Source organism: Scophthalmus maximus, chromosome 19, assembly GCF_022379125.1.
Source record: "Scophthalmus maximus strain ysfricsl-2021 chromosome 19, ASM2237912v1, whole genome shotgun sequence".
NCBI classification, from domain to species: Eukaryota; Metazoa; Chordata; class Actinopteri; order Pleuronectiformes; family Scophthalmidae; genus Scophthalmus; species Scophthalmus maximus.
The window spans coordinates 16,873,693-16,900,900 of NC_061533.1; the positions used below are offsets into that span (position 1 = coordinate 16,873,693).

At 42.2% G+C, this 27,208-nt stretch overlaps 2 protein-coding genes across 5 annotated transcripts in view; both read right to left on the minus strand.

Annotated features, from left to right (window-relative positions):
- Positions 1-10,432, minus strand: part of bmp1a (bone morphogenetic protein 1a) — a 30,393-nt gene extending 19,961 nt beyond the window's left edge. Inside the window, exons 1-2 of one of the 2 annotated variants that reach the window (XM_035640510.2) lie at positions 9,950-10,432; positions 1,631-1,744 (exon numbers count right to left, since the gene is read on the minus strand). In XM_035640510.2, coding sequence (XP_035496403.2) covers positions 1,631-1,744; positions 9,950-10,412 — 577 coding nt within the window. In that variant the 5' untranslated portion in view covers positions 10,413-10,432. The remainder of the gene's footprint in view (positions 1-1,630; positions 1,745-9,949) is intronic. The other variant, XM_035640511.2, reaches the window with a different exon arrangement.
- Positions 10,433-13,943: 3,511 nt separating this feature from the next.
- Positions 13,944-26,466, minus strand: kansl3 (KAT8 regulatory NSL complex subunit 3). 3 transcript variants are annotated; one of them, XM_035640393.2, is made up of 21 exons: positions 26,253-26,466; positions 25,793-25,837; positions 24,819-25,093; positions 24,443-24,613; positions 24,267-24,357; positions 23,407-23,592; positions 23,162-23,290; positions 22,941-23,057; positions 22,755-22,853; positions 21,231-21,302; positions 21,012-21,086; positions 19,665-19,822; positions 19,518-19,581; positions 18,851-19,039; positions 17,296-17,452; positions 16,876-16,953; positions 16,414-16,593; positions 15,905-15,992; positions 15,560-15,687; positions 15,064-15,170; positions 13,944-14,775 (listed from the first exon to the last, which is right to left on the minus strand). In XM_035640393.2, exons 2-21 carry the CDS (start codon positions 25,814-25,816, stop codon positions 14,539-14,541), a joined length of 2,625 nt encoding a protein of 874 aa, XP_035496286.2. In that variant the 5' UTR covers positions 25,817-25,837; positions 26,253-26,466; the 3' UTR covers positions 13,944-14,538. The 3 variants fall into 3 exon arrangements, with proteins under 3 accessions (XP_035496286.2, XP_035496287.2, XP_035496288.2); XM_035640394.2 differs by lacking the exon at positions 16,876-16,953 and having other exon boundaries at positions 26,253-26,462; XM_035640395.2 differs by lacking the exon at positions 15,560-15,687 and having other exon boundaries at positions 14,634-14,775; positions 26,253-26,465.
- Positions 26,467-27,208: the final 742 nt, after the last annotated feature.

Sequence of the window (27,208 nt, forward strand, 5' to 3'; positions counted from 1 at the left end):
CTGACACAAGATTCGTTTTACAAGTCTGAAAAGGTCAAAACTCCAGCAAAACTCTGTGGGGCTGTGGGGCTACAAGCCCTCATCGTTCCTAAATAAATCTGATTAAAATGCAAAGCCACAGTTTGCAACGAACAATGTGTTCTGTTGAATTTCAGTCTGCATGAGTACATCTTAGCAGCCTGAAGAGATCAGTAAGTATGTACACATGCGCATGTGTTGAGGAAAAATCTGATAAGAACGAGTGCCCGGGAGATGAAAAACTGTGGAAGATGTGTTACTTACAAAAATATGATTAGATCTATAATCTTTATTCATAGCAATACAAGGGGATTAATACATATAGGGTTTTATCATTTTTTATTAGGATCATGTTATTAATTCAACCAAATATCCCTGCTCTCTGAGGATGTGGGAAATGCAGGTTCAGAGCCCAGGGAGAAAAGGTCCAAGACCAAACTTCTGTTGAGAAATGTTTTGGATTCTTTGACAACAATGTGATTTAAGGCGTTTCCTGAAATGTTGACAACTTGTTTATAAATCAACACCTTTGAATGCAAATAGTGTTAATACCAAGAACTCATCATGAGAACCGAGTGGAAAGTAAATACCCCCCAAAAAAGATTTTACTCTCCAATCTTTGCACTGATTTATTAAGAATGTTGACTGTCCTTTGCGATACATACTGTGTTGATTTATGTATAAAACTACATACTACCAACTTTATACTCTATGACCAAAATGTTTGACTCTTCTTTAATTGAGTTCCATGTACTTCGGATATTCAAGGTGGCAAAATAAGGGGAAAAAAACAACCATGTGTAGATGTTATCTCAGCTACTCATTACAAACCCCTCCTGCGTAAGGTGATCCGGTATATATACTCAAGAGGAAGCTATATGGGAACAAAACATCACAAAAAATAAATGCTGCACCCAGGTTTAATGCGTTTTTTAAATCCTGAGCCATGAGTCTCCTCTTCACCTCCTGCTTCAGACGTCAATTAAGTCTAGTGGGGTGGATCTTATAAGAGCAGTTATAATGTAGTTTTAACCCTGTGAAATGTTTCTTCTCATCAACATTTTCATTAACTCAAGTGGGGAAACAGCAAACTAATACCATTCAAGCACAGACGGCAACATGCACATACTTGCTGGCTCATGCTCACCTGCAGTTTATGGGATTGTGAATCCTATCGGCCCCCTCTGACTCACAGCTGTTGCTGAGAATACTGCCTTTCATTTTGAAAAACTAAATTCACCCTGACAAAGCCCAGCAATTACTGCTGAACGCGGAGGTACAGGTGTAGCACTTTGCAGTGATAACATAGATAGTGTTGAATAGAAATGTTTGAAGAGAGCTCGTGAAAAACGGAAAGTTAATACCAAACAGGTGCTGCCACCAACACTCGGTTGGTAAAGTGCTGCATCTAAGTGGTTTCACAGTTGTAATGTTAGGGTGTAAAATGTCCTGGTATATAATTATTCCCAAATGAGAACCCAAATGTAGGAATTATGTTATTTTCATTTAATTTGTTGCAATTTTATCCTTAGTGACAATCCAAAATACTTCCTCTGTTCTCTAATTATGAATTTTCACCTCAAGTTGAAGAACAGTTTTCTACTGTCATTACCTGTATCTGTGTGATTGATAGTCTGGACGGTTCTCTGAGCCAGATCTATGATTCTGTCCACTTTAAACGACCGCATGTCCTCCTCGTCCAGAGCGATGTCTCCCAGAAAGGCAACTGAAACAGTCAGAGAAGGCACATGTCAGATGACATCCACTATAAGAAGCGTCAGTTTTCCCCACCAAGTAGCCTTAAGCTTTTTTCCGCTGCTCACGAAAGAGTAGGCTGCCGGTCAAATCACTTGAGAAAGGCCCAGAGTGCATAACACACTTATGCACACAAATATACACATTCAAATGCATTCCTGTCTTGACTCTGTTCTGTTTACCGTTTCCTTGCAGTGAAATAAAAACAAGAGTTGTGAAACAGCAGTATATCTGTCTGGATAACAGGACGACCATTTTTTCTCAACTCCAAATATACAAATGTAAGCAGCATAGTGCGCATGGCCTCGGGAAGGTTCATGCAACGAAGAGAATGAACTCAAAAACCACAGCGTTGACATTATTCACATCATTAATTGAGCCAGGTTCAGTCCAGATGTTACCAAACAACAAACTTCACCGTGTGTGCTTGTGCGCCCGTGGACAGCTAATGAGAGCCATCAGATATGATACAGTGAGACATTGACACTGCCTCGGTGGAGTAACACGGGGCACCTTGAACGAGTAATAGCTCTTTAATGAGGCCAAGGAGAGGGAAAAATAACCAAACAGTCCCACTTTATGAGGAATGTGCTTTATGGGAGTCTTAACTAAATGCCCCATTTCTGCGGAAGATAAGCTGGGAGTCCTCTCCGCAGAGACAGGGCGCTCGGGTTTACAAGCTTTTAACACCAGCACGTTTCCAGAATTTATGACCTGGCTTGTGTGCAATAGTTGGGGGAACTGTTGGAGGTAAAGGGGGGGTTTGGGGGAAGCAAAGAAGGAGAGAAAGCAAATTGGTGGCACTGTGACCTATGCCTGAACAAAAGATGATGACAAGACATGTTAGGGAGGAGAGGATAAGGCTTATACCCTCTGCCCACACTGCAACTCCGATTAGGGAGGGCCGAAAAGAAAATGACAGGCTTCTGGATGCGTTTTCGGAGGTTAGCGTGGTTGAGGCGAGACCAACCCCGGAGGATAAGAAGCTGGGAGAACAGCTACGCTGGAGAGTAAATGGGAGCGATTTACAGTGGTTGTGTTTGGTGAGAGTTCGAATCTGTAAATCTTCCAACGTGTCACCCTGCTGCAAGCCACCATTACTGTGAAGTAACCAAGAAAATGTGTCTTGTGTAGTAAGTTTTGAGGCGGATCGTAGATTGTTTTTCATTTTAGCACAATTTCATCTCCGGCACTGTCTGAAAGTTTGACAGAGGAAGCACAATAGAAGCAAAGCGTTAAAAAACACAAGGTTCACATCCCTATTCGCCAGAAGGAGTATCATGGAAACAATCTGGAGTTGGATTTGGTGGATGCAGGCCAGTCTTTCAGCCTGCAGGTTATAGAGGATACACAGCAGAATGACTGTGTTTGAGTTTTGAGGTTAATGACAGCAATAAGGAAAGGTGCAGATCACTGCTGGCAGGACCGGGCATGCACAGAGGACAGGTTTAAATTCCAGAGGTCAAAGAGATCCTCTAATTTGTGTCTGCAAACGACACTTATTCACTCCGACCAAATCCAAGACAAACAACCCTCATTGAGCCGACATATTGACAGCCTGAATCACCACTGGTGAGGGGAAGCTACCAGATGTTGTGCAGTATAGGATGGATCAGCATTCAACAGAAAGACATTTTTCTCTTTTATCGTTGTATCGGTTTTTTTTACGCGATTCCCAGAACTGCCTGAGAACTGAAAAGAACAGGCAGTACTCGAACAATGAAATCCAAGTTGCTGTCATAAAAGACGTCCTCTGAAGCCATTTTTCACTCCGTATTGGCAGAGACAAATCAAACAACGTTTGGAGGATGTTTCTTCTCACATGTAGTGTCAATTTACATCAAGCCAGCAGTGTTTTGTGCAGGCCATGACTAAATAACCAAGTGCAGGTTTTCTCCCACCCCCATGAGGTTCAGAGAGGGCTGCGCTCTCTGCCCGTGGCTGAGTCCCTATCATCCACCACTGTGCCGGAGACAGGCCGGTTTAATCCGCAGTGTCATTGTTCTCAGACAACAGCAGAGATTGAAGTGAGCAAATGCACGGCCCGGTGGCATTAGGACTCATTTCCCCCGGGCACAGCAGTCGTCCTGGAGACGCTGTTGCAGGTTTATGGAGAGACTCGCAGGGATTCGGAATTAATCCCCTTGTCTTCCTGGCTTTAATTATCCACAGACGCATGGTTTTGGGGACCTTTAGCGCATAACTCCTGGGATTGAGGACAGGTTTTGGAGAAAGGTGATAAACTCATCTAGATGCGGAGAGCCGTAATGATATTAAGTACAAACACAGACGGGTGTGTTGCACTGTAGATTAAAGCTCAGTGAATGTGGCAGATGGCAAGTGATCACCATAGAGCACGGTGCTGCATCGCTTTCCAAACAATATTCATTACCTAAGTGACAACAGCTGCAGCTATAATACTAATATCTATGCAGAATAGTTAGGTAATAGCAGTGGGGTTTTAGTAGCTGTTCCTGCTCACCTGTCCCCTTTTAGTAAAACAAAAAAAAGGAAAATACAACAACAAAAAGTAGGCAGTGTGAGTGAATGAAAATTGATATTACACTAACAAATGTGACTAAACCGAATATATGACAGAGATGTTGGATCAAATGTTGAATCTGAGGTTTTAAAAAAAAGTGTGACCTTTTTTATATGTATCTAATCCATCATAATCCTTCTCATCTCAGACTACCCCCCCCCCCCTCAGTCAGTGGATCCTGTCAGATTACACATGAGATCTCAATCAAATTAATCCCATTGATTCGTGTAATGCCCTAGCCTCAACCTCTGCGGTGTCAAATACTCCAGGACGATTCCCATAAATCTCCCTCCGTGGACACCAGACCACGACATCTGCCATTGAAACATGCACAAACATCAATACTAAGCCTATACGGAGACTAAAACCAGCCTATATTTAGCCACCCAGTTTCGCTGCGAGGCCACGGTTTACTCCTCACTGTGCTTATAGAGACATTTAGACAGTCTCTCCACACATAAGACCCTAATGACGAGGGGTGAGAAAGCCTGGCCAATATGTAAGGCTGGGATGCATCACAATGACCTGGCGCTGCCTTTCACAGCCTGTGTTTGGTAACAAACGCTGCATTTGAATTCCAATAGAGGCCAATAGTGTATTGACTTTAGGTGATTGCCGTGATTACTATCTAATGACAGTGTAAGTATCACTTTTCAGGTTTTAATTCTGTGGCAGCTCTCTTTGACCAGTGCAGCCATTGTCCCTGCAGACACGGTGTGTTTGAAAACTGCAGAGAAAAAAGGTAGAAAAAGTAGCAAAGCCAGCGTGAGGACATACAGGGAAAAAAAACAAAAACAAATGCATAATCCTAACAAAAGGAATGATGAATTGTACTGTGCAGGCCCATTGTGTTGTTAATATGGTACCTTTCTCCTCTGTAAATAACGACGCCAGCTGTTTTTTCAGCAAACTCTTACCATGACATTTCCTAACACTGCTATTTGAGCCCGAAGCGGCAGAGCAAAATAAAGTCGTCTTATCTGCTCATTTGGAGAGGAAAAAAAGAAAGAAAAAAAAGGGGGAACGGAGGTATAATTAGAAGCGAGGCTCTGGTTAAGTCTCCAGCTACAGCCTGAGATTTGAGTAATTATTTTTCAATAAAAGCCTGAAGTCTCATCTCGATCAAGACAGAGCTACTGTCGCCACACTGCGGCTTCAATCTTATTGACAAGTTGAGGCCGGCTTCAGCTGCAAAGGGCACACAGCAAGAGACTGCCTCCCCTTTAACATTTCACACTCCATCAAGCCCATTAGAAGATTGGATTTCCCAGCTCATCCATGCCACTGATTACTAATATACCCTACTGCCAGTCGAACCCCCTCTAATGACTCATCAGCTCGCCGGCCATTTGTCTTTTATAATGTCAGCAATCGACAGAATTTAGCCCCGTACACATCTGAATAATTCATTGCCACACCGCAGGAATTTTCACCTTTGACAAAACTTAGTTCGACCATCCAGACGTCACATTTTTTTGCTTTAAACAGCAGACCAACACACACTCAGGCAGTCTGGCATGAGGAAAGAGCAGTTTTTCTCAGACAGATGTCCAAAGCAAAGTTTGTGGACGAACTAAATCTGGAAGATATCTTCGACCCTCAACACTTTCCATAAATAAGAAGCTGAAGAAAACACATCATGTATTCAATACAGGTGGAAGGCACAGAAAAAACAGTTTTTCCCCAGATGAACAGCGTCTTAGTACTGATGAATTATTTAGAAAAAATACACACTGGGAAAAATGAAGAAGCGGCACTCATTACTGTCGGCTAATTGGGCATTTTTTGAGCCATTCAAATGAGCTCTCTCCAAATGCATTTGTTGTTACTCAGCTTCCGTACCCGGACTTGGTATTAATGCGACGCAGGATTAGTTATTACTTAGCTCTAGCGACAAACATATTGTTCCAACTAATGCACCGAGATTGTGCCAATAGATTGGCTCCCTAATCACCTGAACCCTGCAGAGAGAGGAATGGCAGGGGTCCTGTAATGTAAAAAAACACCCAGCGTGGGTTCGGCTATGCAGCCTGCATTCCATGATAAAAGAAAACTATCTGCTTAAGTGTTGCTTGAATGCCCAATCATGAAGTTCAACAGGCCCATCGCGTTGCCAGAGTGGGACTGAGGGATGGAGTAAAGAGTGTCATCTGTTTACAGAGACTCAGATGAACAAAAAGATTTTAAAAAACAACAACAACAACAACAACAAAAACTTAATAATTTTGTGAAAGCAGGTATTTCACAAACAAACCACTGGTTCTGGGTTCGCTTACTGATATAAAAAATACACATTGATGCTTTTTAACAGGAGATTGTTTTACATCTTAACCTCACATTATAAATCTTTCATGGTAGACAAGTGACTGATTAGTTATTATGATGTAGTATTGGCCAAGTGAGGGACACATATCAACAGGATGCTCATGCTGTTATCATAAATAATCCACTAATTGTATTTTAAATGGCCAATCCAAAACCAAGGCTCAGCTCTGAGTGGTGAGAGGAAGGACATGAGTCTTTGTTGACAGCAACAAATTCTTCAGAGGCAGCGAGCTGACTCGGGATAACCTACCACATCCCCCATGTGAATGGCCTGCACTCATCTCACCTGGGCTGGTGGTGACACACACTGCCGCGCGCGCACGCACGCACGCACGCACGCACGCACGCACGCACGCACGCACGCACGCACGCACGCACGCACGCACGCACGCACGCACGCACGCACGCACGCACGCACACACACACACACACACACACACACACACACACACACACACACACACACACACACACACACACACACACACACACACACACACACACACACACACACACACACACACACACACACACACACGGTGACCGACCTCTCTGCCATGCAACCGTGCTTTCCCTTGGCATGAGTTGAATGACCTACAGTCTGTGAGAAGTGCTTGAGCCGGTCTCAGGAGAGAGCCGGGGGCCCGGGGAGACGAGAAAATGTACTTGCACAAGAGAGGACAAGAGGTGAAGGGTGTGTTCATGTTGCCCTTTTTGCAGCTGAGGCCACAGCAGCAAAGCAGCTCAAACGCAAAAAGCAAGTATCTGAAGCCTGAAAATGCCCAACGGAGTGCAGGGACAGGCACGGCCGTCACAGGAAGTCTGTTATAATTAAGATGTCCGCTTCAAGAATTAATGCATATGTACATGTCAAACAGTGACTTTTTTTTCCCTTGGTGATTATAATTCAAGCGGTGAAGACAATGCGCGTGACCGGTTTTCTCATCCATTTTTCATTTTGAAAATGAGTGGCTCTAATCTCAGTGGGTTGTTAGAGTCTTAAATGACTTCCTGGGACGCTGCCAAGTTTGGAGTTCTGCAGACTAAGGAATTTTCCACTGGTTAACTTCCTAAATAGATGGCATTACTTCAGTGTTATTGCACTGCTCACTCCAATCAATGCACATTTCTATCATGTCTGGTATGGCGATGAGTTATTTCATGGTTGGTCAACGTGAACGTTTTTGCTGAATCTGGGCGAAGTGGCACGCTTAGTAAGAAAAGAAGAACTCCCTATAGTGCATTTTAAATACTCCGGGGAAAGGAAATGGTCCCCACTTGGTCGTAAAGGTGACTTGGGTTTTTTTCCCACCAACACCTGAATGGGAGACATTATAAACAACTTCATGTGAGTTTCCCCTTAATCATCTGGTAAAAACACTGACAAATCTTCTCCTCACAGGGCTCCTCCGGTGCATTAGAAACTTCACACGGCTGTAAGCATTTTCTGAGAGGACGCAGTGTGACTCGAGAATGCTGAGCTGGAGGCCACAGAAAGCGATCAGATGGCCTCAGAGCAGGGCTGTGATTGAAAAATGAGGAGGAAAAAAGAGAGAAAATCAATAATCCATGAGACATCAACTCTATAGGTCCTACAGACGCTAATGTGGAGGTGACTGGTGGAAAATGTTCTCTGGTGTTTCAACTGCCCGAGGAGGGGCGTGGAGAGTAGAAGGGAGAGCTGAGAGATCTTGGACATTTTGCTGCCTAGCAGGAATGAGAAAAGCAGGTGGGTGTTGGAAGAGTTGGACACTGGGAAGGTTCACAGAGTGGGAGTTTGTACTTGTGACCGTCTCCCCACCACCTGTCTGCAGACGTGCCAAGGGGAAACCATAAAACACAACTACGCTCACTTCAAACGACAATCAAATGGATTTTCTAATAGTGATACCATCCTCACGGACAAGACAAACACTGATCATGACTGGGGAAGATCATGTGGGAATGTCCCTGATGAGACATTTCCAACAACAGAATAAACACTGGTCAGTTGAACTTTCAGTCCCGAGGAGTCATCTGAACGCCACGTCAGTGTCCAGTAAATCCATACCGACGATGCAAAAAACAAGCACTCGAGTGACTCAGTGTAAACAACGGAGCGAAAACAGGAGGCGACATCTCCATTGACTTGTTCGTGGGACGTGGTTCGTCTGCGGCCAGACCTTTGTCATGTAGGCACAACACTCCAAAAGAACCATCTTCACGTCTCCCCCGACACTTAATAAACTTCCCGGGGGAAAGAGATGAAGAAAACAGATGGGTGGGTGACAGAGAGCTGGAGGACTCCATTGTGTTTTCAATAATCGGCAGCCAGATCAGAAATTGTCTAATGCCAAATCAGTGCACACCACCAGGACTTTAGAGGTCATTCTGACTGAAGCCAACTCTCTATCTGTAACCTGAATACTTTCACCAGATGGAAAACACAATCTGTTCAAACTCCCCCAAAGGGATTTGGCAAGACAGCGAGCGCAGTACGGGAAGAAGAAGAAAAAGAAGATTACAATGACAAGTCTGATATGTAATGGCCAAGTAATGGGAAAATATGCAGGTCTCTGCACAGCAGAAAAGAAGCAGACACACACATACACACATATATATATATATATATATATATAGCCAGTCTCTGAGCCACAAGACAACTGCCAGCAGAATTGTGTGTGCATAATTTCTAAGCTCCTCTGTCCTCTCGCTCCCCTCCTCCACTTCATTTTAGTGGCCTGTGAACAGTCGGTGGAAAAGACGACTATTTGTGCAGTGACAACGACGACGACGACAACAACAACAACAACAACAACAACAAACAGGAACGAGAGAAGAAGCCTGAGAATCAATCAGTGCAGAAAGGATTTGTTTTCTCAGCAGCAGCTCAGACCTTTTAATAACACACATCAGCAGACAGCCTGCAGGACGTTCTGAAGAATAAAAAAAAAGTGCAATTTGCCGCAAACAGAAACTTTCCAACAAGCACTCGAGCCCAAACTTTTCACGTCTCTCAGAGACTCGTCCTTCCTTCTTTCTTTCTTTTCTGTATTTCCCAGTCCTAGCCTACAAAGCCCCGCAGCGTCTCTCGGAGCCGGGCCGATTATGTGCTTCAAACGTTGCAAACTGTGTCGTTCGGCGCAAAACAAAGACGCAGTACGTTCTCCCGAGCCTCGTAAAAACCACATCCACCGCTGTCATCTCCCTCAAAGCGCCTCTGAAGGGAGAGGGGGGAAAAAAAGAGGAGTCGTGGCATGTGTCTACCTCCACACACGCGAGCTGGGTCGCAGCCCGCCTCGGCAGAAAGGGACAAGGGGAATCTCTCACCCGCTTTGCAAGGGTCCTTGTAGTCGATCGGCTCCGATGTGCCACTGGGCTCCACGTAGTAGCCCGGATCGATCGCCTCCAAATCGATCGCCAGTATCACGCCGAGACCGGAGAGGAGGAGGCACAAACATCTCACCGCCAGATCCATGACTGTGGTGAGGGGGCAGCCGGCGACAAGCGAGGGGATAAAGGTGAAGGAAGAGAGAGGGACGAGAGAGAGACGGTGGGAGAGAGAGAGAGAGAAAATGGGAGGTTTTGGGGGGAAATGAGATCCCTCCGGAGGGCGGGTTCTAACTCCAGCCTCTCCCCGGTGTCTCCTTGGCTCGGGGGGCTGTGGTTCGTCTCGCAGCGCCGGGAGAGAGTAAGAGTCCTGCCGGAGAAACTTTGATGATATGGCAGCTCCGCGCAGGGGCGGTGAAGAGGCCCCTGGACGTCCCCCAGTGCTCCCTCGTCGTCGGTCCATCAGAGGAGGGGGGGGGGGGTCACTGTAAAGCCTGTCATGTCTTTGTTTCGAAGGAAAATTGTAGCCATAATTGTACCAGTAGACTTTTAATTCAAGTTGAATCGACCCAAGTAAAGAAATCAATCGCGTTTCAGCTGATGTTTCGCTCATGGGCCCCTTGTTAAAATGGGCTTTCGTGCGTTTATTTAAGTGTGTAAGAAATTCAAAAGTTTGAATTTAGCTACATTTACACCCCCCTCCTTAGCTTTTGTTGTTGTTGTTGTTGTTGTTGTTGTTACCTTTTACACAGGTGAGGGCACGGGACAGTCTGTCAGACGCGCGCACTCTGGAGAAACAACAAAAAAACAAAAACACAAGCGCACAATTATTCGCACGTGCGCACCTCTGACGCCAGCACACGCGCACACGACATCAAAGAGACCGCGCTTGACCTTTCAAAAAAAAAACAACACGAGCGAGTTGCTATGGGTCACAGCGCCACCTGTTGGCAGTGCACGTCACACTGCACGCAGCCGTTTGTGAATAAAAAGGTAAACAAACATACAAGGTGAGGTGGGACTTGTTTTGTTTTTCATCATTCATTTCCTGCTTTTCATTTGTTTCTTTTTGATAACTATCTGTGTGTATACATATATACATAAACACTAAAGTATATCAACTATTAAATTCATTATCTACACGAACTGTTACCTGTGAGTATAACATATCCACTGTACATATTTAATGTACAAGGAATAGCTGGCATGTGACATTTTCTTCTGACTTGCTCTACTAATGTAAAGTATATCACTGGCATCAACACTGCACTGTGTATAGTTTATTCCCTACATATTACATTTAAACTCCCCCTATCAGAGACTAGTATTTTTAATTTGGTATAGAAATCTCGGCAGTGTTGTCAGATGCCGTCACTATTCATTTCTTCACACACTTGCATCAAATTAATTTCTGAAGAACACAAGAAAACCCACACCGCAGTGCAGATTGGGTGAAGAGAACTCTATTGGACTGCTACACCAGAATTTCCCAGCTTGGGATGGATAAAGTATTTATCTATTTATCTGTCTATCTTCAGTATCCACTGATGCTGATGATGAGAGGCTACGCCAGTAGCTCTGTTGTGCTCCGTCTGACTAGCATCATTTATCCCGTACCTGCCTATTACATACAAAGCCTGGCTTATATAAGAGGAAAGCTACACACTCCTCTCTTTATCTTATCTGACTGCTGCCTATGTGTGGAATTTAAGACAGGATGTCTGCCGAGATGAGTGGGCTGTATTTATGCTGCTGCTGTAAACACGGCGGTATAACTACCATGCATGGGAGCAATCCCCTTCATTATATTTTGAATAAGAGGAGTTCTCAGCTTGCTCAATGCTACGAGTGTTGAACATGGAACCAAATATTTAGATTGGCAACAGGAAACAGAGTTGACTGTCTTCTAGCGAAAAAAAAGTGTTTTTACTGTGGAAGTTTCAAACAAAAAGTCAATTTACAGTAAGTGGGGAAACATCACAGAAGAGAAATATTGCCTTGTACAATGGTTTAGACTATAGGACATGAGGTTACAGAGGAAATATAACAAATACAGTTTGTGCAGAGCTCATATTATTCAGAGGAAGCATTGCACATTTGCACAGTCAACGCCAGGCATCTTTGTCAATATACTGTAGCTTCTGCTACCACATGATTATGATCAATACAGACATTTTGTTAGCTGTGAAATTAATTTCTTACGCTGCACCATTTTAGCCATGTCATATAATAAAGTTGTTTGTCATGGTGCAATTATTATTGAAGAGTTACAGAGTTGATGATGATATAATTACTGTGATAAACAATATCAAATCTTAGTAATTACTCAAATAGGGAGATATTCAGAATTATTCAGTTGTGACATTATATTGCTCCACACACTAGCTGACCCTCCTGTTAAATCATACTCATTTAGGCCTATGATGAATAAGAGCTATTATATAAGACATGACAACAAGGGGATTTAAAGTTATTATATATTCAAAAAAACAAACAGATTTCCATCTTTATTTTTTGTTGCAGTGAACTGTAGGTGTATCGTCAGCACCAAGAACTGCACAGCTGTCCTTTTACAGCGGTGCTGTCACAGTCAAGGGGGGGTCACAGTTTATCCACACATGATGTCATTTCTTCCCAAGGGGACGACATGTCATCTCGCTGTATATGTGGCTGTCAGAATTTGCTCGTTAAAATGAAAGGTGAAAGAAGGAGGAACAGATTGAAGCATGAAATCCACCGGTGCAGCGTTATCAGAGTCCGTGCCACCCATCTGTGCACAGAGGTTAAACATGGCAGCAGCTCAGCCACAACTGACTTGAGACTGCCTGGCCTTTTCCAACCAGCGTGACAGGGGAGCCGTCTGGAGGATGTGAGGCAGGTGTTGTGGCCGCGCGGGGTGGTGTATACATCATTAAAGGTAGGGTACAGTCTCATCAGCAGGCTGTGGCTCTCAGGTGCCCCTGGCACAGCACCACACTGCCTCAGGCGCCGAATCACCGAATGGAAACCGTGAGCAGAGATTTTCATTGCTGTAAAAGGGCACAGTTAAGTTAATGAATACTCCAGAAAAATGTATGTTAATATTAATAGTACCATCTAATTAAGGACAAAGATATGCTTGACATTTTAAGTACGTCTTTTGCTCTCGTACTGACTGACAGCTTCAACGTCTTCAGTAACAGTGGAGTATATTTTTAGCCACATCAGATGAACATTTTTAGAAGAGCAGCCTCTTTTGTACAAAGCCTCATATTTAGACATATTTGGATAATGGTTGACTGAGGTGAAGTCAGTTTTACTCTGCAGTCATGGGAGGTTTTGGTGTCCTATTATCTGATTTCAACATTACACCTCACCAAGTGTCGATTTAAATGATAAAAAATATTCCACTTCATCCTTACTGTATGCATCTATTTTTGTGTAATTTACAATGTACATTAATAACTAGATGGAGGATTACACTACACAGCAGCTGCTGAATTATTCATTATTAGAGGCATGTGCTATCATGTAAGAAATAAAGGTCAGCTAATAAAAAGTTCAAAGTAAAATGTGTCAACTAAATGCTTAAATGAGACACACCTTGGGCTTATGGGGAGGAGCCGGTGTCACAACCTCACCCACTTGGCTGAGAGATCCCACTCTACTGGGTTGCGCTCCTCGAAGTGTCACCGTTATAGAAGTGGGGGCTTTCTGCCCTACTGACAACACACAGACAAAACCGCTCAGCACTAGTAACTAGACATGCTAATCCCCAAAATACACAGAGGTGGACTTGGGCATTTACTTTGCCACAACGTTGTCAAACATGTTTTGATGGAGGTGACCAGAGTGATTTAATTTGCTTTTACGTCAGGTTAGCAAATTACAAGCAGTACCAGCATGTTGGTAAATGAACATAATGAGAAGTAAAAGCATATTCGTATGTTAAATTGGGTGACAAATACAACAGGTTCACATTAACAAAAATAAAAACGCGCACATAATGAAAACATGAGTTTGATTCCAGTCTTTATTGTGACAACAATAACAGAGCTTGGGTAATGCCACATACTGTTATTGCTTTTCAACAGTTCTCTGTCAGAGGTCAGCATTAATATTTATGGATATTATAAACAGGTGAATTTATGGAAGGGTTTTCAGAATGTTACTACATGAAGAGTCAAACAAAACAAACACAAACATGAAATGGCAGCTGTAACGAACAAAAACTGACATTCAAAAGCAGTTTGGTCAACCTTCAAATTATTCACAATTCTTCTGTAGCAAATAGTTTCCTACATTTATATTTTACATTTGCATCAATTTCACCTTGAACATTGTGTCAAACATAAGCCGGGAGCTCAAACATTTGACCTTACATTGACCATAGGGTTCTTTCCTAAACATGCACTCAAAACATGTTGTATGACGCTGCTCAAAGGCTTCATAAGCAGAACATCTGACTCAGGCTCTTACAGGAAAACTATCTACACACAGACACGCTGACAGAGCTGTCCTCTATGATCCTTTGCTGCGACAATTCTCCGTGGTCTACAGACGTCTTGATCTAGTGTTTCCAAAGCAAAGGATGGATGAACCCTGGTCACTCAACGTGGCCGCCGTGTTTTGGCAGTTCGAGACATACCAGCGGTCTGATTGGTGATGTGTGCCAAGCCAGGCAGGCTGCTGGCAAGTTTGGCCAGACCGCCATTGGTGAGCAGCTGGTGGATGGCAGTGGTTTTGGCCACTCCTCCTGTGGTGACCACGGGCATGGCCCGGAGCAGAGTACTGCTGCTGGTACCGACAGAGCTCAGGACCTGACCCAGAGGCTTCCCACAGGCCGTCTGAGGGTGGAGGAGGAGAAGACGGACAGAAAGGTAAAGCTTTCCTCACAACAGACTCAGGGTGGGTTTCACCTTCCATCCATATGTCTTATAACATAGTCTGCACATTTTCCTGTCTTCCGTGAAATCCACATTGTATTGCCTTTCTATTATTTTACACCAAGCTAAAACTAATATCTTTGTGATATTTAGCCAGTATTTTTGCAACTAAATACAAATGGGCAGTATACATAATTCATGAATGTCCTTCAAACTGATATGTAATGTAACCATGTAATCCACAGGTACCTGGGCGCTGCCTGTGTTGGCTGCAGTGGAGGGCAGGCTAGGAGCTTTGGTGATGATCTCCTGAAGACTGAAACTTAGGCCTTGTAGCAGACTGCTTGCGGAAGGCGCTGAAAACAAACACAACACAATCAATCAATGAATGTAATTTGGGTGAAAATCATTGCCAAGGAAATATCAACACAACAAATCCTACTTTCACAAACTGCTCCCACCCAGTCCCCACACAGGTCTATACCAGATGGACGGACACACACACACGCACGCGCACAAACACACCATATGAAAGTCATGTCCAAAGGGTAGGATTGGGACAGCGACAGACAGCAATGGCGCAAGAGGTGATCAATGATGTTTAATTATTGTCCTTATACCCTGTTATCATCCAGTGTTCAAAAGTTTAATCTCACTCTGCAAAGTGGATAACTGCACTGTGCTGAGATTAGCTGCACAGTCGAGGGTGCAAACAGGCGTGCAGGGCAGGACAGGACAGAGATACCTTGGGCAGTAGCCGGAGCTTGCGCCTGGGCTGCCGTGGAGGACCCTGACACCATGCAAGGCTGCACGCTGTTGAATGAGCTGGAGCCTGGGGACAGGGCACCAGTCACCTCTGAGAGACTACCAGACCTGCAGTGACACACATAACCACCAATCTACTCAGGAGCTGCCCCAGCAAGTGCTGTTTGGCCATCACTCAGCTCCCAAAATGAGTACACCACTCATCAGTCCCTCTGCACCAGACACACTTTTGTCCAATTGGGTGGGGTGTGGGTGTAGGCTAGGTTGGGTGGGTTTAAGTGCTCTGCACTAAATGTGCCTTTGTGTTACAAGGCCGTCGGCTTACCGCTGGCCTGTGAGAAGTCCAGAGAGCTCCTTGGCTCCAGCCACAGTCTGTCCCACTGTCACTGTTAAGGGCTTCCCAGAGGCGCTCGCTGCAGCAAAGAAGAGAACATCAGGAGTCAATCATTTTAAATGATTGTCTTTGAAAAATATCTGAAGCCCTCCAGCGACTACCAAGCACTAGATAGTCATGCTTTAAAGGTATCACAACATAAAAGTCCTGCTTCTACTTTATATTACATCCAACATAAAAACATGTTTTTATCATTATCATTCCATCCAGAGATCCATATGAAGGTGAGCTGCTCAACACTTCAGATTTTTTTCCATCCTGTCTGCCAACTACTGATTTTATCAATCCAAAAGATAAACATTTACTCAAACTAACAAAAAATCCCAGACAGGTTTTCACAAGGCATAAGGAAAACAGATTTTCATTCACCACAGTAAATATCAAACTACTACCTTCAGTCTCTTTTTTTAACTAATGGAGTTAGCTATCAGGATTTGTACCTTCTTGAGCAGCAGGGCTGATGGTGCCCCCTGCTGAATCGCTTTGGGAAACAATGGTCACCTTGATCTTGGCACGCTTGGAGGCTTTGCTTGGTGTGGGACTAGGTGTCTGCCTCCTTTTGCCAAGGGGCCTCATTTCATCTCTGTCAAGGCCCTCCACCTGATCATTGGTCACTGGCACTGCACAGCACAAACACACAGAAACACAGAAAATCAAAAGACTGCTGAGGTTACATGAACCTGAAATTTTCCGGCGTTACGCAAGCCTACCATTGATTTTAGATCTGCTGAATGTCATCTTCAATATAAAATGTACTATTAGTTTCAAAATGTAAAATTCAAAGCACGACAGCACAGTGTGGTGTTTAAGTGTGTGGCATTCCTATGAAATTATAGCAACGGAAACAAGGAAAGGGGTGAAGAGACATAGGAAAAGAGAAAGGAAGAGGGATAGACACTTACCAAAAATACAAGGAGGAGTGCCAGGAGGAAGATTTTTCCTCACAAGCATGTTTTGTTTCATAAAAGCAGCAAACTGAGCTGGAATGAATCGGAAAAAAAGCCGGAAAGGAAAGTTGAAGAAAGAGAAGAGAGGAGAGGAGAGTATTTCAGTTACACTCCATCTCGCCCCAATCAGATGTTGTGATGTTATAATTGTTTTTATTTACAGTTACTTTCATATCTCACACACACCGCCCACGCCTGCTCAGCTCGTACAGCTTTCGCAAAATTCAGCAGAAGTGGAGGTGAATGACTCATTTAACAGGTTTGTATAAGCAAGTGGGGCAAATGTGAGAGCTGTGTACACATAGGTACCAAGATCACTGTGCACGTGTAGGGGAACGTGAAGCATCCGGAGCTCAAGTGTGGTGGTGAACAAACCTTGAGCCTGCTTGTGAGTGAGCACTGTGCCAGAGCGCTGCATGTGCGTCTTGAGGAGCTGTGTGGCTGTGATCAGACTGGATTTCTGTGCTGGAGACAGACCAGAGGTCTTGGGTTTGGGACTTGAGGTGGGACTGCTACAGACACTAGATAGATCCTGAGGAGGCACAATAAAGAGAGAGAGAGAGAGAAAGAGAGCACCAGATGAGTAATACTCACAATGTCCTAACAAGGTTGTTGACTTGAAAAATAGAAACGTTGTTTCGTGAAAACACCTGAAAATGTATCATAACATGAAACGTCATGTTTGAAACCGAGTGAGGACGGAGAATGGATCGTCCTAAATTGAGGATATGGCTCATTTACACGATTTGATAAAGTACTTGGGTATGGTGAGATTCTGCTGTTATTGCGCACGGTGGATGATATTGTGATAGGCATACAAGGCATAGGCATGAAGGATTTTAATAAAGAGCATGGGGCTACTGCAGTAGCAAAGTACTGCAGTGAAGTTGGAAAGATAATCACAGATTCTGACTATCCAGATCAATAACTAACAAACAAAACGTTGTTTAAACACAGGCACAGCCTACTCCCAATCAGAGTTAGGTACACATTGAGTTGCAGCACGATTTTTATCCAAACAACATGAATTCCAGGCTGGAGGAATAATGTGTGTCTCAATGAGCAGCCGGCAGTGAGACACAGGGATCGTCTGCAAGAAAAGACATGCAGCACAAAAATTCAGTAGGTTCACTACTGTGCACTGTTGTGTTACTAAAACCACCTCACACATAGGTGGTCTTCTCTTGGTAAGGTCCAAATCTGTGATCATCTTTCCAGCTTCACCGCAGTAAAGTACTGCAGTAGCCCCATGCACTTTATAACAGCCTCAACCCAAGCAAGTAGAATGAGCCTTATCCTCAATTTAGGACAATCTGTTCTCCGTACACACTCTGTTTCAAACTTTTTATTATAACACATTTAATGTTATAATAAAAAGTTTTCAGGTTTTTATTTTTCTGCCGTGGCAGCAATGCACTGCTGAATGTTAGAGTAAATGTAATGTACAAAATTGTATCTGATTTTAAGGAAAAACAAAGTATGACCGATTTTCCAGTGGTTCTGAGACACCACTCACTCAAGAAGCCACAATGCAAACTTAATCCAGAATTCTGTAACTCCTGAGTTGAGGAAATGAAAAGCTACACAGATTAACATTTTTTTACATTATATGACATATGACATTTCTTTTTTTCCTCTGCAAACTGTGAGCACAGATCAGTTCCTTTTGAGAAAGAAACGATGACTCTAAAACACCGTATTTCCCACCATTTTTCCATCACTGCAAGGCAAGTCTAAAACCTTCCAATTTTAGGGATACAAAGCGAAGAGGATGGGATTGAAAATGTCATTATTATCATTTTTAAAGCTTGTTGAGGTAGTGTGATAAATTAATTATTGGCTTTTTACTCATGAAGATATGACTACACTTAACAGTGCTACCAATGTAAAATGTTACTTATGATAATTGTAGGTGCTTTGAATAACTGACCTCTGAGCCTGAAGGTGAGATGGGAACTCGAAGCGCAGGGGAGGAAGGTCGTCCTCTCTCCAAGTCAAAGGGAAGCTCCCGTCTAGGCCTTTTCTTCTTCTCTGTGTCCAGGTCCCTCATCTCCCCTGAGCCATGACCGTGACCCTCTGCCCTTGTGAGGACGCCTGACAAGAAGTCAGCTATCTCATCCTGCAGTTCAGTGAGGAATGTAGAAGAAAAAAAAACTTTTTTAAAAAATGTACTGCAGCGTTGTGTTACTCGCTACGACGGGGGAATCTCCCTCATGGGGTGACATGCTTGTCTTAATCATGCACACAAGCGGCACAATCAGTGATACTGCAGCAGCTTTTCATTTTGTTGGTTGTCATCCCAGATCAATCTTGTTATACCAGGAAATATCGCAATATCCTTTTTCTGACTGACGAAATGGATTGTAACATTTTTGGATGGCGATATATTGAATTTCAATTTATTTTCCCATCCCTAACGTTTGTTGTAAGTTGTAGCAGTAGCAAGCCTTTAAAAACCCCAACAACTGCATTAGAAAACTTCACTATGGGCCAATCTGCTTTCTAAATATTGGCACCCGCCACGGAAAACCCCAAATCTGCCACTGAGGAGAGAAACTCCCAAAGAAAAAAACTGTGTAAATTTGATTAGGACGAACCTGAATGCAGCGGTCCACCATGGTCTGCGTCAGTCCCTCTGATTTCATCTTTGCTGAATTGATTCTGTAGAAGGATACAATTTAGCGTTGCCACTGAATGACATTAAAACCATCACACTCTGCTAGAAACACTACGATATTACTAACCTGAGGTTTTCGTCAGCTCCTCCGACCACCACCATGCTGTTGTCTGCCCTCAGCTTCTCTCTGAACTCCTCCATACCTTCTATACTGCACTGCAAAGCGTTCTGGCCGACCACAAATAACACCGGAGTCTTCATGTCCAGCAGCGGGTCATCCACATCCTGCAAACCAGCATCACGTTAACAAACATCACAACTACTGACTAGATGCCAAAGTTCAGTTTTCATTAAAGTTAATATGAAATAACACACGTTTTTAACAAAAAGGACTTCGAATTACTGCGTCCTGGTTGTATGCCTCTGCCAACTACTCAAGTTGCAGTTTACATCCATGTCTGTATAGACTCATAATATAAGGTTAAGACTTTGAGGGAATTTTATAAGGTATTCAATTTATTTATTTAGTCACAGTGACCTTGGACCATCAAAATCTAACAACAAATGCTCCAACTCATACAAAGAACTTTTCCTAAATAAGCGCCTCTGCCAGTGACAGGAGGTATGCCACAAATACTTTTTGCCTCAGAGCATTGTTGTTTTATTTGATTTACCAGTGCATGGTTGATAAGCTTGTAAAGGAAGGGACTTACCAGGTCTACGATTGTCTACCACTGACCTCTAGTGGCCATGTACATAACGTCTGCTAGATGTCTGCAGTCTTTAAAACGACCACATAAGTCATAATAAGCTGCTTGAAAAATGACGGATGTGGTCGTTTTTTTGGTGGAGGACAGTCTCAAATTTAATACTGACATATCACACTGTCTTGAATGTGGCGGACGACGAACAACCTGAAATCACAATGGGTACGGTCAAATTGTCGAATTGGCTTAGGAAGTTCCCTAAATCTTGACGTGACCCGGAAGTATTTCATCGGCAGCCATGATAAGAGCTGTTCGGATTCTCTAAATGCTAAGGAAATGTAATCCAATGTTTCCTTTCTTATCTCCTTTAACAAAGGGTACAGTACACTGGACCTTCCTATGCGAAATGAAAGGACAAAATAGACGCCCCACAATTCATTGCGGCAGCGATACGTGATGTGACACGCACAAACGTAAAAGATTCAATCCGAAGCAAAGTAGATGTAGAGTATGAATATGACCCAGAAGTGACGCATGTCATCATGTAAATTACTGTTACATATGAATCATTTACATCTGATGTCACACGGTGGTAAAACACACTGAAAAACATGATGGAGCCGCTGCGTTTTTTGTAGTCCTTCTTTGGACAAAAATAGTAGATAGGAATAGTAGATAGGAAGGACAATTGGAACGCACCCAATATCTCCAGCCACAGCTGTCGCCAGTGTAGAAGCATAACAACGCATATCAATGGTATTTCTTACCCCTCTTGGCCCACTGACTGTTAGCAGGGGGAATCCAAGACACACCACAGCAGTCAGATACTCCATTAGGGATACCTGTCATTTAAAAAGTATTCAATTATGACCGATGCTTTTAGCACACTAATGACTTTAAAGATTAAAATTTAACTAGCATTTTTTTACGGATGAAAACTGTTCAGAGTGGCATTAGACAACGTGATAAATTATAAGAAGTCTTACGTGACAAGCGATGAGAGCACCAGCATTCCAGCCAACCAGGATAATGGGTTTGTGGGGGAAATGACTGTGAACCTGGTGGTTCAATTTATAAACATATAAATCAATACAGCTGCAGGAAGATCGCATACAAAATCAAACATAATACAATAAAGAATATATTGGATCTATTTTTTTTTCAGTTTTCCTTCACAGAAATGATTGGTGAAGTGTTTAAAGAAACCGCTGAGACAAGATTTTTTTTATGTGTAATTCATTTTGATATGAGACATTTTTTCACACAATGTCTGGTAGATTATATTGTACGAGGAATGAAAGTGGAATGCAAGGTCTAAGAAGTTTCAAAACGATAAATTCATATTTTACATCAGTGACTTATTTAATACTTGATAAAAACAAATGATGCTGTCTAATAAAGGCCACAATGTCGAGTCATCATCACTGTAAAATTATTACTTGAAGTTTTCACATGTAAGCAAGATTTTGGTTTACTAGTCTGATGAGGGGTATATTCCAGGAAGCAAGTTTAAAAAACTCAAACCTGAACTCTGACTTGAACTAGTCTGAGATGGGAAACTCTGAGATTTCGGTTCCAGAAAAGCAGTTCTGAGTTAGTAAGATCAACTCTGAGTATTTTCACAGAATTACGTGTGTGTGTGCCCACTGATTATAAAAAACCATCATCAATGGAGTTCTGATACTACAAGTCATCATGGCAACCGAGGCGAAAAACAAAGTCCTCCTATGTCACCCCGTTTGAGTTGACAATACTACTTCGTGCTTATGGAGAAAATAAGCTCATTCTTGGAGAAAGTGGAGCATCACAGCTGCAACTGATAAGAAAAGACAGTTGGTGGGGGAGGAAATTACTGCCCGAGTCAACACGTTAGACTGAATAAAACAATCAATTGATTTAAAAGATTGTGATATTTTCTCCACAAGAGTTTTGTGTAAGATGATGGTGTAATGGTTAGTGGTGCTGGCATGAAGGCATATGGATTTAATCAGATTCCACATGTTAAACAAAGAAAACATCAGTGGCTATTGCAACTTGTTGTACAGAAAACTCCTGTTTGCAAAACATATATAAGGGCAAATGATTTGCTCTGGTCTGAGCATCTCCGCGATATTATAATGCTGAAAATAAGGCCGGAGAATAAGTATATTAAACTATATATATATATAACTATACAAGGTCTAAATCCTCTCCCAACGTGAGGCTACTGAATTATTTTTGCTTCCATATTGATCAGGTTGACGAGGAAAAGACACCCTGGTTTTTGACAGCTAGATCAGGTTCATAAAAAAGGAGGAGTTAAGGAGAAACTCAGCGGTTTTTTTTTCAAGAAAACCTGCCAGCGAGCGGGTTAGGTTAACAGTTTAAGTTAACTAGCTTTCTGGAACAGAAAACCCAGAGTTTCCCTCTTTCCAGGGTTAAAATACTCAAGAGTTTTAGCTTAACCTGCTTCCTGGAATACACCCCAGTATTCGTCTGTCTTTCATTCAAATAAAAACAGAGCAACCTACCTCCATGACCTTGGCCCTGACAGTACCCAACATGTGCTCCAGACACTGGGTAATGCCAATATTTGCGCCGCTGTTAACATGAGTGTGCACTGGTACGACCTGACAGAAACAGATGTTATAGGTACGCATTTAAATATTGTTAAATCTTACTAGCAAACACGGATTTAAATGAGCGACGCTTCAGACCTTTCCTAAACAGGAGAGCTGCGATTGCCAGAATCTCATTCGCCTCGAGGTAGAGAGGGCGGGATAGGTTGGGCTTGACGGTGCAATTAGGATGAGTGGGGATCCAGGAAGCTTGCACTGTGAAATGTAAGAAGAGCAATATGGTCTTTTACTTTTTGAAGAACAAGGTGCAAAATGTTTTATAAACATATTTTTAAATAGAGTGATTGGTTTCGTTTTACCGGTTTGTTTTGAGACAGAACTCCAACAGCTGGGTCCCACGGCCGTTTCAGCAACAGAGACAGAGCCTCTGCACTAGGAGCTCCAGTCTTTGACGTAGGCATCAACATTCTGTCAATCAGCGAGGGCAGCTTCCCAGACACAGAGAGAGGGATAATAATGAATCAAGAATCACAGATGCCACAGCACATAATAGACAGAAAAGATACACTAACACTTACTCCTCATTGGATTACAGATATAATACCTTGCTTTTGAGAGTCTGCAGCACATCCAAGTAGGCAGCAAGCATTGCAAGGCTTAGGGATTCAATCATGGTGGTGTGTAACCACTGCGTCAGTTTGATGTCCCAGTTCACACAGGCTAATGCATGCCGCACCTTTCTGGCACACTTGTCCACGGCTATCCTCCGTAAAATTGGCTCATTGGAAGCCTAAGGGAAACAAAATCGCACAAGAGACCCATTAATATTAGAACAATTTTTAATGAATTATTTAAAAAATATTCACAGGCACACTGTAATTTACAAAATCCTAAAATGAGTTTGTTAACAATACCAATTTACAAAGGGGCCTTAGTCACAGATGTATCTTGAAACTCTATCACACCTTTCAGGAAATGAAACCATCTGTCTAATGATTTGAATCTGCTTTGTGACTGGATTGTCATTGTCCAGAGTTTTTCACGCAGTTTTCTGCTTGGTGTTAACTAATTAAACACTTTTTCCACTGTGTCTTTGTGTTACATCAACACTCACATAATTTGTTTTTACAAATACAAATCTTTTCTAAACATGTACAATCTTGAACCTAATTCAAATTTACTTTGCAGATCTTCTAATGTTGAATGCGATTTATTATTATTATTATTATTTACAAACTTTGGATTTATCTATAAACATCTTTCACAACCTCAAAATCTGAAGTGACGCTAATTTGAGTCCAAACATTCCCAATGTGGCAGAGCTAGGCATTTATACTGTAAAATAAACTGGTGATTTCAGACAGTTGGAACTGTATTAATCCAGTAATCACTAATAGTGCTGCCAAACATTTTCTTAAAGTTTACCTCTTGAGAAAATAATTAGATAAACTGAAAACAACTTACATTTTCATTGGCCAGACGAGCAAGTCGTTCCGCTTGCAGAGCTTTAAGGACTTTATTGAACAGTTTGTTCTGGGCCACTGACCATCCAGCCCTGAAACAGAAAGACGTTAATGTTACGTCTACACTCGAACACATGCGTGAAGTATAACAGCAGACAACTCAAGCTGTTGGATTACTTGTTTAAATGTTCCTCCCAGTCATCGGGGGGTGGAGGGCTCTCAGCAACGGTGCGAGCAAACAGCACATGTCGCTCACACTCCTTCATCACACTAAGAGCTTTTGAGTTGTCATATAGAGGAACAGGTGTAGGTGTGACCGTTTCCACGTCAAGTAGAGAATCAGAATCTCTGCAAACAAAAAAACCCAAACAAATATTAAAATGACTGGAAGGCAAAACAATTGTGTCGTGATCAAAACTTATTATTGGTGGATTCATTTTATTGGAGTTACGAAACAGAGTGGAATGGATAATGAGAATCCCAAAGTGTAGTCTGATATGTACTGCTATACAGTTTAGTCACAGATTATAATTAGTATAATAATTTAACTCACAGCAAGGCCTCAGGCTGGCGACGAGGGGCAACAAACAGTGTCCTTGTTGGCCGGGCGCTGCTGGCGTCTGGGTGGGCGTTCCATGGCTTGGCATAGCTGTGGTCCAGAAACACTAAGTCCAGCTCTCTTTCATGAGCTGATAGCTGGAAAAGCAAGGATGTGCCCATCTTCCGTGCTGATATCTGGAAATCCTTATCCACACCGCGATGCATCCTCCTCCTGGGCCCCAAAGGGCCATGAGAAGGGCTCAACACCTTGTGTGAATTCAGTCCAAACTGGAAGGGCAGAGGGGGTTAAATGTTGTTATTTTAGACAAGAAGAGAAAACAAAAAATTAATTACTTTTGTCTTGCACAGAGAAACACGAAAATCTGATTACTCATGACATCAACTACACAGACTGTGCAAATCGAATTGGGCTACAGTATATGTTTAGTTTCCTCAATAGTTATATTGGTAATTATTTTCTCAATTACCCAATTTTTCATTTAGGCAGAAATGTTGACAGTTGATGCCCATTCACACCTTGAAAGTCCTGAAATTGCTTGATGTCTTTCGATGATTACAAGAATCATTAAAAAAATATTGAATGACAAGATTTAATGACAAAGAAAAGCTACAAATTCTCACATTTGAGAAGCTTAAACCAGCAACTGTTGGACATGTTTACTTTAATAGTGGCTCAATTATAAGAAATGTAGCCAGTTATTTTTCATCCCATCAACTAATCAATTAATCTGACACTTCTTCAGGCTCTGAAAGAATTTGTCAAGCCAGAGAAGATCATGTTGTGATTTTATGTGAGTACCGTACTAACCCACAGAAATAGCAGGACTGCTCTAAAATTATTAAACAGTTCTGAGAATCATCTAAATATGAAAAGTGAATGTTGGTGTCCAAATGTACTGGTTCATGCTTCTTAATGTAAATACATAATAGTTTGGGAGAACCCATGATTACAGTAGATTGCATTACCTTGTGTTGATCAATACAGGACATTTGAGAAGGATACCACGGGGTCTGGGAAAGTGATGGACAACATTCACTTTTTGTGATATTTCATCAAATAAAGCAGTGATCGATTATTCAAAACAAAATGAGCAGAAGATCAGTCGATAAGGAAAGTAATCACTTGACTGAGGGCACTGCAGACCTGCAGGTGCCTTGTCCACAGGGAGCACCACCCATTCCTGTCATATACTGAACATTTCTAGCTTCTATAATATAATACACCTGTTTTGGGTCTGTCACAGCTTTTGAGATAACTATTAAATAGGCGTAGGACTTTTATCCATTTACGCGACTAAAAGCTCAGCATCCATCTTCAATGTTAAGGCTTTGTTATGCGACTTTCGGTTATGGGCTGGCCTACCGTGCTAACGTTAGCCTAGCATGCTAAATGCTAACCGCGCTATCGCCTGGTTCTGCGGCTCACCTTTCAGCTTAATTACTCCATCTTCGTCGTGACGGTTTAAACTCTTCTTATGGGGAAAATAAACGAAAGAAGAAGGCCTTTTTTCTCGGTAAATTTAAACGTTATAGAGACGCTAACATTTACTGTACGTAAGCCTCACTTCCCTTTGTTGCATGATTTGTTGCCATGTTGTTCTCCATCTCTCCCTTTTCGGCCATAAAAACCAATAGGACAGTCAGCGCTGCATATAAACCAAACTGGCAACCTCGGTTGTGGCGCGTCAGTGACTGACGCATAACTTGGACTGGATTTCAACCAGATGGATCGGGATGGTTTACTCCGTCTAAAAAACACCACGGTATTAACATCAAAGGAAACCTGATCCATTTGAATATCCGAAATTGTAATTACATTGCTTTTTTAATAATAATTTAAATTAAGTGGGTTTTTTTTTAACTTTGTTAAGGTAGTTTTTTGTTTTTTTTTAGATAGAAACCATGGAGGGAAGTGAGTTCACTTCATACATTTAAATGACGTCGTATTATATAATTTGTTGACTTTGATTTTAAATGTTACTTTATTTTATCAGTTTTAATTTTTTTTTAAAGATTAAACATGTGTGAATTACTTTGGTCTGTTTTGAAAGGTGCTGTGAGAACAAAGTTATTATTATTAGTCCAGAAACTAAAAGAAGATGAGATATTTCTGTTATCTTCAGAGATACTATTTAAAATAAGAATTGTTTTGTCGGATTTTTGTGCGCCAAAATATGTTCAAAGCCCAGAGCATACATACGTCATGTTTCAAAGTTTAGTGAAGCAAATATTGAACTTGGATAGCTTAAATTAACAACTTAATAACGAATCTAATTTACATTTAATACTGTTAAGTGCTTTTTAAAAATTATTTTCTTTTCTTTCTTTATTTCATTACTGATAATGTTGTTGTTGTTGGGGGTGGCAGAGCAGTTTGTTTCC

What these genes read in the sequence shown, in the direction of transcription:
- kansl3 (XM_035640393.2), bottom strand. Translation starts at nt 25,816, where the DNA reads ATGTCCTGTATTGATCAACACAAG. An exon ending in CTCGTCTGGCCAATGAAAAT is followed by an intron (nt 23,593 to 24,266) that starts GTAAGTTGTTTT and finishes TGTTTCCCTTAG; the next exon opens with GCTTCCAATGAGCCAATTTT. An exon ending in CAGTCAGTGGGCCAAGAGGG is followed by an intron (nt 19,823 to 21,011) that starts GTAAGAAATACC and finishes GCTGGTTTGCAG; the next exon opens with GATGTGGATGACCCGCTGCT.